We start from the raw sequence: 13,666 nt of genomic DNA on the forward strand, positions 1-13,666 counted from the left end.
TAAGAGGCCAAGAACCATCTTACAGTTCGGAAAGAAGAGAAGCATACTCCTTAAGTTGCCAGGATGGTTTTATTAAAGTCCCATGCTGTGTATAAACATACAAGTGATGCCGGAAACAGTAACTCAGAACATGCACTTATCTGGCGCTCTCTAAAATACCATTATACAAGTTTTCATTTACTTAGAAAAATACCCACTAAAACAATCACAGTTTTTCTTAAAGGTTTAAAAAAAATGTATCGGCCAGAACAGAGTCCAAGAGAATAAACAAGATTCTGAATTGTATGTCAAAAAAAACTGTACAAGGTTGTACATAAAACTATAGCTTACAAAAGCCTTGGGTATAGTAAGAATACTGAATTAAGATTTCCAAAGTTCTATTTACCAATATCGATTAATAAAAACCTTATGAAATAATTGACTTAGTAAAAGTGAATGTTCATGATTTCAGTATATATAGAAAATACTAAATACCATTTTCTGAAATAAAGTGTACTCAAAACAGCACAATCAGTCTCAAATCAAGATTTCTGTCATTCATTTAAACTTTGCATACATTGCCAGTGGTGGCTTAATCATAAAATCTCTTGCATAATTACTTTAAAAACTAGATTCCAAATTCATAGTTTAAAAAAAATTGTTATAGCCAACCTTAAAATCAGTTTTGGGAAATAAAATATATTGGTTTTGTTGTTTAGTTGGGTCATTTTTGGGTTGCTGGGGGGTTTTAAATCCCATAATATTAATTGTATTATTGCATTAGAATTTAGGAGTTTGGTGATTTTCCTATATTTTATAGAAGTTAATTATTCTGTGGGCAGTAGAAATAGAAGTTCTAAGAAAATTTTAATGTTTAATTTTCATGTTTCTGGGACTAACCCTTGCTTTGGGAACAGTAATCTAAAAATCAAGGTATGTTGAAGAAATTAGGTTCCTAATTGAATCATTAAGGCTTATACGGCAGCATATCAGCAACAGTTTTGTACTCCTTTTTTCTTGTAGGAAACAAGAAGCCCTGCAACTAGCTGACCTTCTGTGTCTTTGATGGACTGGTCCTTAAGCAGTGCTTGGCAGGGGCTACTCCAAGCTCTTAGAGAGGCTACATGTTTAACATTGTCTACTTACTGATACAATAAAGTTTCAGGTGGAGAAAAAGAGCATACATGGGTACATCAGTATTGTTTCAGAGTGAGGAAGAAATGATTCCCTGCCATCTCAAAAATACCAGTACCTGTGGCCATGCAGCAAATGGGTATACGGTGTCAAGACAGATGAAAGTGACTATGAGGCTGGTGACGGAACCTGGGACCTCACGCATCTAAGCACAGGCTCTGCCGCTGGTGCATCTCCAACCCTAACAATTCATCTTAAACTGACTGATAATCCTGCTCCTGAGGGAAATGATCAAGTTCAGAAGTTTAACTTAAAAGCTGCATGTTAGTCTAGGGTACAGCTGGCTCCCTTCCCAGGAAAACAGTACTTCATTCATAGCGCTGATTTTCACAGTAAAGCAAGCTCCTCTGCACACAGCTCAAGGGTCAGGTTCTTCTCTCATCACCTCCAGACTGTCAAAGAGCAGTTTTTTAGCTTTTTTTATTACTTTCCTATAACCATCTTCAGTCAAATCCAGAAGTATTGAGACTGAAGTAACATTGTTCACTCGTAGACTTCATTTAGGTCTTCTTTGGTCTCAGGCAGCTGCTGAGATAGTAACAAATGGAACAGAGGCTCTGCTCCCGCTGTGTGGAATGTGCAGTCTGTGTGCGTCCTTCATAGTTATCCTGTCTCCTGCAGCCGGAAGCTACACCATAACCAGAACACGCAGGCTCAACGGACGGGGTGTGATGAGATGCAGCGCTGGACAAGACAACTGCCATTAAAAAAAAATCCTGCTTCTCTAACGTATTTTCCAGGACTTCCTAAAAACGTCCTGAAGGGTGACATCTAATAGCATGGAACTGGAAAATACAGATCACATTTGGCCTTAATAGATCAGAACCCATATTTCAGACAGCGAGACCCTCAGGATGAGAGCCTGACTCACTTAAAAATCAGATTTAAAAAAAAACTATATATATATGACATAAAGCATGAGCAGAAAGGTTACTTGGTTCACAAGACCTACTGGTTCGCTCCTGGCTGCCCTGGCTTTCCGAGTGTCATTTTCCAGGTGATTGTGACACTGCTGAGCCAGTGTTAACAAGCACGTGACCTCTTGTGCTTTTTGCTGGACCCCACAAAGTTTAAATGTTAGCGACAGAATGAGACTAGCTTCTGACTGTGCTTGTTTTGTACGAACAGAAATCGCCATCAGTGAATGCTCTAAGAAAGATTAAGAACTCCCAGATCCTAAAAATGGTTTCCCATATTGCCAGAATTCTAGTGCTTCTTTATAAAATCTTTGCATATATTACTTTAATCTCATCACATATGTGCACCAGGAAGAAATTCCAAACTTGTGGAAAATCCCATGGGAAACAGTGGAGAAACAATACAAATAGAATATAAAAAACCAAAATGCCATTGAGTTTGCATATCTGATGTAAAAATGCTGAGGTAATAGTAACTGCTTTAAAAAAACCTACCCATCTTTGCTTCTGTTATTGCTGAAAAATACTGATGGAGTGAGCTTACTATACCAAAAAGGACATTTGCTACTGATGAGGCTAATGTTCAAAGCCAGGAACAGAAGTAAATGAGGAAGTATAAAACGACAGTTAAGGTTTGTTATCCTTGAGCTCCTGAGTGAGGGGACGGTCCACTCCCAGCGGGGTTTATTGTGTAGCCTTTTCATGGTTGCCTCTTCGGGAGTTTTTTAAAGCTAATTGTTCCTACCCACTCAGGTTCTATTTCCAGGTGCAGCTTTAGAAATAAAATTCACAAGTTCATAATAAATAATCACAGTTCCTCCTGCTGGGTAAAGTGCAGAGCGAAGCACCACAAAACCCTCTTGCTGGCTGCTGCAGCTTGGCTAGATTCGGATCTGATAGCCCACTTCATTCAGTGTGCTGAGGTCCACCGCCTTCTTCTCAGGCAGGGCAGGCCTAGGAGAGACGGGAAGCCGGAGGGGAGAGGACAGGACAGAGAAAGTCAGCACTGCGCAGCCACTGGGCTGTCCACCCCACCCACTGAAAAGTGTTCCTCAGTCCACCCGCCGCCCACTTCGCTCCCAGCTCTGCTTGGGTCTGAAGTCCACCCTCATAGGTGTTGGGAGTTTTCTAACAGGCCGTCAATGTGGACATCAGAATTTCTAGGGCATTGAATGAACTTTCACAACTTGATGCTTGAATTTGGTCACACTAGAACTTTTGAAACCCATGGTCTGTCTGTTCACCTTGTAAGAAAAATCACGCATACTATAGGATTATAAATCAGATTTCTCCTGGAAATCCTAGAAGTTGTGCCTGGGGAAACCCAGGACTTACTCGGTGACTCAAACTCCCAAAGAGGTTCTCGGTTTCTTTTTTCTTGAGCACAGGGATTGAAACTTGGGCCTCTAAACTGAGTCAACCCCTGCTCCTTTTATATGTTGAGACAGGTCTTGCTGGGTTGCCAGGCAGGCCTCTAACTCGACATCCTCCTGCCTCAGGGGTCCAGGGTTGGCAGTTTCTGTGTGTGAGGGTTAATGATCCAGGCTTGAATGTATAAAATCAAAGTGACTCAGTTAATCTGGAAAAGCAGGTCATTTCAGTGGCAAAACATCTCTCTCCTCTAAAAAATGTTTTGTAAAGTACTTTTCAATATAAAACATGTTGGCATTTATTGGACGTCATGTAAGAAAGTACTTGAACTTGGAGAAAAAAGTCATTTAGGAGCACATGAGCCATGTTCAGAAAAAACTTCAAAAATGACTTCCTAATATAACTATGCCTCACGTGTTCATGGCTTAAGTTTTTCTGTTCCCTCTTCTCACCTGGGAGAAGAGATAACCAAGGTCACAAGACAATAAAGGCATTGTTGATTACATATGAACTCTATTCTTAAGCAGTTTTTTAGGTTGTTTGCTTTGCTAAGTGTTAAAAATAATTGTAAGAAGTTTCTTAATGCGTATCTTTGAGAAGTTCTGGACTGCAGATAGTTTTCCAGATACGAGAGCGGTGCAGCTCTTTGAGCCGGGAATGAGCAGCCAGCCTCTATCAGCTCACTCCGTGTCACTAGTTCTGCCCTCTCCTCTCTGCCTCTGAGAAGGGACTCTGGCCACTGCTGCTCTGTGATCGCTCGTCTTGCAAACTTGACCTCAAGGTGGATAAGAAGCTTTCCTTGACCTACTAAAAGAATACTCACAATCTTAATTCTCTCTGGGTTCCAAGGGGCTTATTTCTCTGCTCGACCACGTGTCCTGATTTACTGGGTCAGGACCCACGCCCCGTCCTCTTTGTGTCCTTTTCCCTTGGCTCCCGGGACACACCCATGATGCTGAGAAACAGCTGACAATGGTATGGAGCCCAACCCGGGTGCTGATTCCTGCTCCATGTATGAGAGCACACCAGACCTCTGGCATCAGGCAGTGGTGTCCCCTGGACCAGCCAGGCCCTGGACACTCCCAGGCCCTTTAAACAGGGCTACTGCTGGCCTGCAAGTGGCTCAGGAGCTTGTGAGGACTCTTCCCAGCCGGCAGCTAAGGGGAATTCAGTGATGTTTGAAAGCTTGGGCTTGTAACTCTGTGCTACCCCTCAGGCCACAAAGGTGGGCGGAATGAGGGTTCTTGCAGAAAAGCCAGGTTTCAGCGCACTCATTTCATAAAGAGCCCAGGACGCAGCCTCTACTTTGTCTCTTTGCCTGAAACGGGATCATTTTCCAAACAGCTAATGTGAGACTTTTCTCCCTCCAAGTGGACACTCCAGATGTTAGCACCAGCCTGAGGCACGTGTGATAAAGGGAAGATGATTTCTCCTCTCCCTGATGAGCTGAACATAGAGAAAATGCAATCATCAAACTTCAGCCTAGGGTGGAGCTCAGTGGCAGAGCACTTGCCTAGCATGCTTGAGGCCCAGGACTCGATCCCAAACCAAAAACTCATCTGCACGCATTCTTTGCTTTAGAAAAGGATTAAATGCAGGTCATTTTCCATAGCAATTAGAATACGCTTTCCACGCCCCCTTTCTGTATTGTAACTGCGAAGCCTCCTTCTCAGAGATAAACTACACTCACATCAGATGACACCACAGGTAAGTGGCCTGTCAATATCCACTTTCTCTTTGTTTGGGACTCCCCCCACCCCTGCAACTTTTAGTCAATCACATGGCCACGTGGAGTACAAACTTTCCCAGGCTCCTAGGGGCCAGCCCTGGCCCTGTGGGTAACAGGTTGCCCCTGTGGGGGGCACCAGTCACCACTTGAAAAGACAACCGGCGTGGGCCCTTCATGGTTTTCTTTCTCTTCTCTGCTGCTGAGAGGACGGGGAAGTGATGGTGGTGCTGGGCCTTCAAGGTGGTCACCAACACTGCAGACAGGTGAAGCTCGTTAGCACCTCTGCCCACAGCTAATCAAATCCCTCGGCCCAGGAGCTAGTTCAGCGGCATGGCGCCTGCCTGGCAAGCTAAGATCCTGAGTTCAATTCCTGGTGCAAAATAACCACCAAATTTCCTGCTTCTTTCCCCACTGCCCACCCTCCCCCTGACGACACCAGCTCCTATGCTCATGAAAGCAAGGTTGGGCTGCTGGAGGAAGGTTCCAGAACTGAGAACGGGCTCCTAGCCAGTGCTGATTCCCCAGGAGAAATGGCCGCCCGAGTCGCTGGCCTTGGCCATGGTGCTGCAGCTCCGGGACCCAAACTGTGGTGGTGGCCCTTAATCTCCTGTTGTCTCTGAAAAGTACACATGTCCTGTGCACACCCAGGGAGCCTCTGGCCCTGGGGCCCTGCCGGAACTCCCCAAGCGGCTCCCCCATTCCTAAGCCTTTTGGTACGTGCTTCTTCGTGGCCTGGCATCCTCCTCTGCACCGAGCCCCACCTCTCTGCCTGATGCAGAGTAAGGAGAACACTGCCCAGAAGTCGCTGGCCTGCTCTTCCCAGCCCCGTGACAGGCAGCCGATCCTGGGGTCCACGGCCAGCCCAGGCTGCAGGGGACAGCTTGGCTCCTGGTGTCTAGAGAGAGGCTGCGTGGCAACCACCAGCCAAGCCCACTGGCCACCTCTGAGGGGAGGGCCCATGTGGAAATGGGTGCTATTTAATTTAAATGGGTGCTATTTAACAATCCTCCTGCCTTAGCCTCCCGAGTGCTGGGATTCCAGGCATGCAACAGAAATTACTTCTTTATTTATTAGGCCAGACAACCTGCCAGGCTTTGAGTTGCCGCTAGCCTGTGTGGTGGTCCTGGGACTGTCCCTTGCACAGGAAAGGCTGCAGTGAAGGTAGCAAACTTGCTCAAAGCCGATGCATAGTTAGCAAGCGGTGGCATCACAGCTGGTCCCCAGGACCTGGAGCTGGGCCCCTAACGGCACCATTAATTGCCCCGTCCTCCCTGACCCGGATTAAAGTACCTCCCAAGCATCCAGGAAGGCCATCACGGCCATCTGCTTCTGTTCCTTGGCTTATGCTGTACTCCGTCTGGACTGCCCTTCCCAAGCCTTACCACCCTTGCGGTCCTACCCAAATGCCACCTGTGCCCCTCATATCCACTACTTTGCACTGTTTGCTATGTCCACCTGTTAAAGGACCCTGCTGATCCACCATTACCATGCCTGCTTTGGAAGCTGCCAATAGGTGGAGAGCAAGAACCAACTGAATTCACCTGTGAACCCCACTGTTGACCATGTAACTCTCAATAAAACTTGGGCAAGTTCTCACTAGTGCGTAAATGACTGATAGAGTTTCATGTAACTTTTTTCCTGGGATATTTTACTAATAAAGTCCTAAGCCAGGAGTTCAAGGTACTGATTTAAAAATCAGCAAGTTAGAAAGAATATTCTTTTAAAAAAAAAAAGGTACAGGGGAGACCCCCCCCCCGCCTACACCTCTAACACAAGGTTGCCTCCCTACTGCGTCCTCACCCTGCCCACCTCCACGAGGTGGCAGAACCCAGGGGACCAAAAGGCTCGCACTGTGGAACAGGACCTGAGCAGCGCTTCTCGGACTGTGTCACTTGTGCACGTGGGATTTCGGCAGCGGGCAGGTGCGGGCGCCCCTCAGAGGCCCTTCCGAATGAGGCCCTGAGGTTAGGAGAGTAAGCGCCCCGTCTCGCCTGCTGCTCGCTGCTCTGGCAGGAATCAGCCAGGCTTGGGCTCAGTCCCACCGGTGCCCTCCGCCCACTCCTCTTCCTGGGACGCAGGAACCAAGGTGGCCAGGAAGCTGCATCCGCAGGAGCTTCACTGAGTCACGGCCATGCGCCCTGGAGGGCTCTCCGCCTGCACCCCAAGCCTCCCAGGCCACTGCTACAGCCACTAGGTCCCTGAGGTCACCACCCGGCGCTGTGGCCCAGCATCCCTCGGCTCAGGAGCCCCGAGGGAGCCCTGGCAGACCCCGAAGGCCTGCAGCTCATCCTGTGTGATGTGGTCCCTGCTGGTGTGTCCCAGCGCCCAGCTTGGGTCCCAGGCCCAGGAAAGCATGGAAGCAGCCAGGTCAATATTGGGGTAGAATCTGCTTCTCCGCGCCATCTTGGATACCTGGTCCCTCTGAAGCTTTCCTAACTCCCCACCCGCTTTTCTTTATTACTTTTCTCTTTCATTTCTGTCTCTCTCTCTCTGAGACAGGGTTTTGCTATGTAGCCCAAACTGGCCTTGAACTCACAGAGATCCTCCTGCGTCAGCCTCCCAAATGGTGGGATTATAGGCAAGTCTCACTACCAAGCCTGGCTTCCCTCATCCCCCCTCCCACCTTTTTTTCCTGGTTTCCTCTCCACCTTTCACCAGAAGGACGTTTTCTTCCTTCTGCTCTTTCTTGTTTAGGGGTTAAGGACAGTGACTCCTTTGAATGACCCAAATGAACACCCCCCCACCCCGTGTCACTAAACCAGGGATTCAAATGTATCCTCTGTGACTTCATTAAATAGCCGCTGTCCCCATACAGCGAGTGTCACCCTTCCTGACACAGCGCCCAAGGCCCACTGTCCAGTGTCCAGCATGTGGTCCTGGCATGAAAGGTGATAGGGCCCTACGGCACTGAGGTCCCCAGCAGGCCCTCCACAGAGAGGATCCAAATCAAAGAGCAAGAGGGAAGGGAAGGAGACAACAGCAAAGGACAGAGGAGAAAGCACAGAGGTGACAGAGCTGCTGGCCCCGGGAAGGACAGTGTCCTGCAAGGCCACTCCAGTGGTCAACACTGGTGGTAGCAACTTAGCCAGACCCCAGCTCAAAATAGAAACTCATGAAGGGCTGGCAGTTGCATAGCTTAGTGTGAAGGCCCGGGTTCAATGCCCAGTAACACAGCAAAACCAAACCAAACCAAACCAAACCTCCTGCTGCCTGCTCCTACCTGTGCTCAGGCCTGGGGCCCAGGCAGTAGCCAGGTATTGTGACCAGCAAGGAAAGGACCCCAGAGCACCCCATGCTTCACAGCTAGGTTCTCCACTGGGCAGGGTGCTGAGGGCCTGGCAGGGCAGGGACCATCCCCAACCTCCATCAGCATCTTTCTCTCAGAGCCACAGGGAGCCCCTGCCCAGAGGATGGTGGGGTTGGGGGGCAGCCCCCTGCCCCTGGAAGCCTGGTTTTAGCTAATGCCCTCATCTATGCCGCTGCTCACCCGCCCACTCAGCTGGCTGTGTCAGCCCAGGAACACAGATCCTCCTTGCTAAAGGGATTACTCAGGCAAGTGTAAAAACAGAGCAGAATTCATGGCTGGCAGAGGTTCCAACTTTGAGGACAGAAAGCCACTAAAATTAGCCCTGCTTGGTTCAGGAGCTGGACCCCCCAGCGGATGGGATGGGCCTCTGCTCTCACCTGTCAGGGCATTTCCCACCCTCTGGCCACTCTCCAGCCTCCTGACGATGCTGATTCCTTTAGAAGTGATGGGGTGGGGAGGACCGGCACTGCTCCTCACCAGGGTCCTGGAGTCCAGGGCTCCAGGTCAGTGCCACCCCTATCCTGTCTGCTTTCCTTGCTAAAAAGCAAAGTTTCCCGGAACAAAGGCTGCTTGGTGAGGACCACAAGTGGGGTGGGGGGACCCTATTCCTGCCCAGGCACGGCTCTGGGAGCCAAGCTGCATCTGGTGACATCTGGAGAGGGAGGGCCAGCTCGGGCCTCCGGTCTCCCCACCATCCCGCCATCCCCACCCCTGCAGACCTTCCTTTGGTTCTCATCTTCTGCATCTCTTCCCTCTTCTCCTCCACAGCAGTCCCGGCCCTGAGGCTCAGGGATCAAGACCGAGACTGGCCACCCTGTCTGCCTCCCCCCCCCCATCAGCTCCTATCCCAGGGTTCTTCCTGTGGCCTCCTCCCCCAGCTCTTCCCTGTCCATCTTACCAGCTGTGGTTGCAGTGTTTCCTCCTGAGTAGCTGGCTCCTTTATCCCTGTCCTCCCACTCTAAGGTCTACAGTCACAGTAGTTTCTAGAACATTCTCCCTGGCGGCCCAAGAACCTGAAATTCCACAGTCTAAATTCAAACTCGCCTTCTTCCTGATTTCTCAAACCACCACCACTGCACTCTTGACCTTATCCTCCCCAGCCATTTTCGGTTTTCTTTTTTTGTCTTTGAGACATGGTCTTACTATGCAGTTCAGGCTGGCTTTGAAGTCATTTTATAGACCAGGTTGACCTCAAACTCACAGCAGTCCTGCCTCGGCCCCCCAAGTGCTGGGATTCCAGGTGTGCACCACTAGGCCAGGCAGACCCCAGCCAGTTTCTAAGGTGGTCACCGCCTCGGGCAATCATAAGTAATGTTTCCTGGCTGAAAACAAGCATGCCTTTGCCTGCAAAGTCCCCACCGGTCCAAGTAAAGTTGACCTCACCAGACTCATCTTACAAACCAACCGCATGGCCAAGAGGGGCTCCCGGCTGCTCCGGCTCTGACGGGAAGGGGTGCGTCTTCACTGAGGACCAGGGCTCCGAGGGATGACCCAGCCCTCTCGGGATAAGAAGGGCACAGCTCAAAAGGGGGTGCTCTCCCCGCTTTATGAATCACCACTTGTTGCAGGGTCATTCACCTGTGCTAATGATCCCCACTCCACCCCCAAACTGCCGCTTTGTTTGTTGACAGCAATTAATGGCTGCCTGAATGAGAAGAAAAGGGGGAGTGGTTTAGAAGGGGGCCAAGGTCGGGGAGCCAGGTCCAGGTCAGCCCTGGGAGAGAGACAGAGTCAGGAGGAAGGTCGGAAGCCACCCGGTTTCCTGGAAGGTCAAAGACCTCCCAGGAAGCCCCAGTCTTCGGGCTCCCACTTCCTCGCCTCCGTTTCTGGCCCTGGACACTGGCCTTGGTGGCCAAGGCCCTCCTGGGGTGGACAGGAGGACGTGGAAAGGGCCAAGAAGAGAATCGTCTGGGGAACTGAAGATACTTTCTCCTGCTCTGTTCTTCCAAAAGCAAAAGTAGACCCTCATCCTGCCTCCGCCCTGCCACCTTCCAGAAACCAGGGACCTGTAGTTCCAGCTCCGCACCCCCACCCACCACCACCCCGGGACCCAGGGCAACAAAGTCAAGCCTTTCTGTATCCTGGCTTCTTCATCTGAAAGGAATGTGCCCAGAAAAATGTGCTTGTGTGAAGGCAGCTCACCCCTAACCAACCGCAGCTGTCACCGGATCAATTTGATCCTTTCGGTATTTTCTGAGCTAAGCAGGGAAGTTTTGTTTTGTTTTGTTTTTTGGACACAGGGTCTGGCTGTATAGCTCCCACAGAACTCAATATGTAGCCCAGGCTGGCCTCCAGGTACTCAGTGATCCTGCCTCAGCCTGCTGGGTGCTGGGATTACAGGTGTGTACCACCACACCTGGTCAGGGAAACATTTTTATTCTCTTTCATGCAGACTAAGGATCCCTTAGGACCAAGGACCTGCCTGGCTGCAGGGCTAAGACGCTGTGGAGCTGGGCCTCAACTATAGGGCCTGTGCAGCAAGAGATGAGTGTGACCCGGCTCACACTGCTGCTGTGAAGGAAAGCCAAATTCCCTCCCCATCTAATTCCAGCTCTCGTCTCTGCCAGCAGATTATCACAGGTTTCTCTGGGCACCTTCAGCAGCTCCAATCTGCCATTTCTCATGGGGTCATTTGGACCAAGAAGTAGGCAAAGAATCTATAACCCTGGGCTAAGGCCGGCCAGGGCGAAGTTAGCCAAGGACGAGGGTCACTCAGGGGATGTATCTCATGCCACCACCTACTGAGAACAATCACATGTCACTGGGCACAGAGGAGGCAGGCTTTTAGGAGATCCATGAATTCTAATAATCCCGTTTTAGGGGTAAGAAACTCCATACGCAGAAATAGCACAGGACACAGAGCTCCTATACAGCTGGGCTGGTTCCAGGCCCAGGTTCTTAACCCCAGGCCCAGTGCTCCTCCCGTGCTGCCTGGGTGGCAGGCCAGCCGGCTGGCACTCATCCCCCACACGTGGGCACGGCCAGATCTTTTAAGGGGGAATGTGGGGTGGTGTTCACCTTTCCTGCAGGTGGCCCCCGATGCAGGTGGCCCCCTCGGAGATCACCGTGCAAGCCCAGGACAGCTCTTCCCCACCAGAGGACAGTTCTGCGAAATGTGTGCACAGGGCTTGCACTAGGGAAGAGGAAAGGCACTCACGACTTGTCTCGCCTGCCGAGCCTCCTTGGAGGGCTTGCTGGTCTCCTGCGGGGTGACAAGGATTTCCCCCGGCTTCTCACCTGGGTTGGAGAGTGGGAACTTGCAGGCTTCAAAATCTGGGGGAGATGCAAGGGGTTAGTAATGGTGCTGGTCCTCAAGGGCCCCACCTCCACGCCTTCCTACAGCACGGGGTGCTGCAAACCCCTGGCCACCACATCCCTGAGGTGCAGTGGCCAGTGGGGGACAAATTTAACAGTGTCCTGGCAAGCCCTCAGTTCTGGGCACCCTAGAATGATGGGTCACCCTGTTACAGAGACAGAACAGAGTATAAAATGCATACGATATGACTAAGATTTTAAATCTGACTTCACAGAAGGAGCTGAGGCCTAGACAGAGCTGTGACTGACACCCCTGAGTTCGGCATAGACCTGGTTTTTGAAAGATGGTCACCCCGGAGGTCCTAACAGAAGACCGACTGCAGGAATCCCACAGATACTGAAATCCGCGGATCTCCATGCAACTTACACAATCATCCCACAGACTTGAAATCATCTCTAGATCCCTAACATAACGTAATAGATCCCTAACATTACGTAATAACGTAATTGCTGTGCTTACCATTTAGGGAAAAGAGAGAAAACAGACTCAACACGTCCACCACAGATGAATTTTCCTTCCAAACACTTTCAATCCCCAGTTAGTTCACGCTGCGCACACAGAGCCGGCAGAGATGAAAGCCAACTGTAGCGCATGCAAGGGGACCTTAACCGTCTGTATGAAGTAATGTCACCTACGTCTTTTGTAATAGGAAAACAATAAGAGAACAGAGAGAGGAGAGCGAGAGCGCGTTCTTGCATGGGTCCCTGCTTGTCCTTGTACCCACCTTCATCCGCATGTCCCTGGCATATTTCTCCAGCTCCTTCCTAATGTCAGCCCTCAACATCTTTGAGACATTGAGCACCAGCTGCTTCCACTCGATGGGCTGGAAGCTGTGAGGCTCGTGGGGGACGTACAGGCCAATCTTGACCTTCTTGACCGTGTGCAGGTACTTCTTGTAGGAGTCCTCAAAGTCAAAGACAAGGTCACTCAGAGTCCGAAAAGTCAGCGGCTTGTCCATCAGCTCGGCCCTCCGGCTCATGCCCAGTGAGCCGTAGCGACCATTGCAGTATATTCCCAGCACGACGTGGTGAAAGTAATTTCCTGAGAAGTAGGTTTTAAAGCTGATGGGGAATCGCTCGACCGAAGGCTGCCCATTGGTTAAGTATCTTGCAGGTCTGAGTTAAGGAAGAGACATTAGGCCTTGGGAATCCAGAGTTCCCTAAGGACTCGTGTGTCCTTTGCAGGGAGTTTTGAGTAGCAACTACTTGGTTCATCAACAAAGCAAATGCTCCAGAGTCCCCTAAGGACTCGTGTGTCCTTTGCAGGGAGTTTTGAGTAGCAACTACTTGGTTCATCAACAAAGCAAATGCAATACAGGACATAAAGAAAAATTTGCCATCTTCCTTAGACACCACATACCGAACATTAACCTTGGAGAGGAAGAACTACTTAAGGATTTTTATTTATTTTTTTCTCAATCACATGACCAAACTGCCCAGTACGAAACAGACCAGGAGCTGATGCCCTGTGTTGGTCCTGGTGAGAAATGAAAGCCAGAATCTAGGCACTGACTGGAGACATGGAGGCAGGCTGGTGACGTGACCCAAAGGGACAGAGAGGAGTAAAGGGGTCACTGTAGTCTCCTTGGCCCTGGCGCCCTGTGCCTGTGACCTGGGCTCCCCTCTATTCCTAGCCTAAGGGCACTATGCCTTGACTCCCCCCACTCACTGGCCTGTTGGATTTAGCACCTGCCTGTCCATCACTAGCTTTTGGCCCAGCCATTCCCCAGGCATGGTGTCAAGCACCTATCCCCTCACCTCCAGGCCCCAGAAGGAAGGACACGAGGCAGGATGTCCTCTAGCACATCCTGTAATTCCACACCAGCCCGGGTCAGGCTGCTGAGATCCAGGACC

At 50.2% G+C, this 13,666-nt stretch overlaps 1 protein-coding gene across 4 annotated transcripts in view; it reads right to left on the minus strand.

Annotated features, from left to right (window-relative positions):
• Nucleotides 1-50: 50 nt before the first annotated feature.
• The window catches only part of Vash2 (vasohibin 2), a 29,702-nt gene continuing 16,086 nt past the window's right edge, over nt 51-13,666 (minus strand). For all 4 annotated transcript variants that reach the window (XM_013157642.3, XM_063236736.1, XM_003474610.5 and 1 more), the window contains 3 exons: nt 12,538-12,919; nt 11,655-11,770; nt 51-3,044 (listed from right to left, as the gene is read on the minus strand). In XM_013157642.3, the coding sequence (XP_013013096.1) occupies nt 2,972-3,044; nt 11,655-11,770; nt 12,538-12,919 (571 nt within the window). In that variant the 3' untranslated portion in view covers nt 51-2,971. The remainder of the gene's footprint in view (nt 3,045-11,654; nt 11,771-12,537; nt 12,920-13,666) is intronic.

Source organism: Cavia porcellus, unplaced genomic scaffold (genome assembly GCF_034190915.1).
Source record: "Cavia porcellus strain 051 isolate PalLab524CR breed Dunkin Hartley unplaced genomic scaffold, mCavPor4.1 scaffold_26, whole genome shotgun sequence".
Taxonomy (NCBI): domain Eukaryota; kingdom Metazoa; phylum Chordata; class Mammalia; order Rodentia; family Caviidae; genus Cavia; species Cavia porcellus.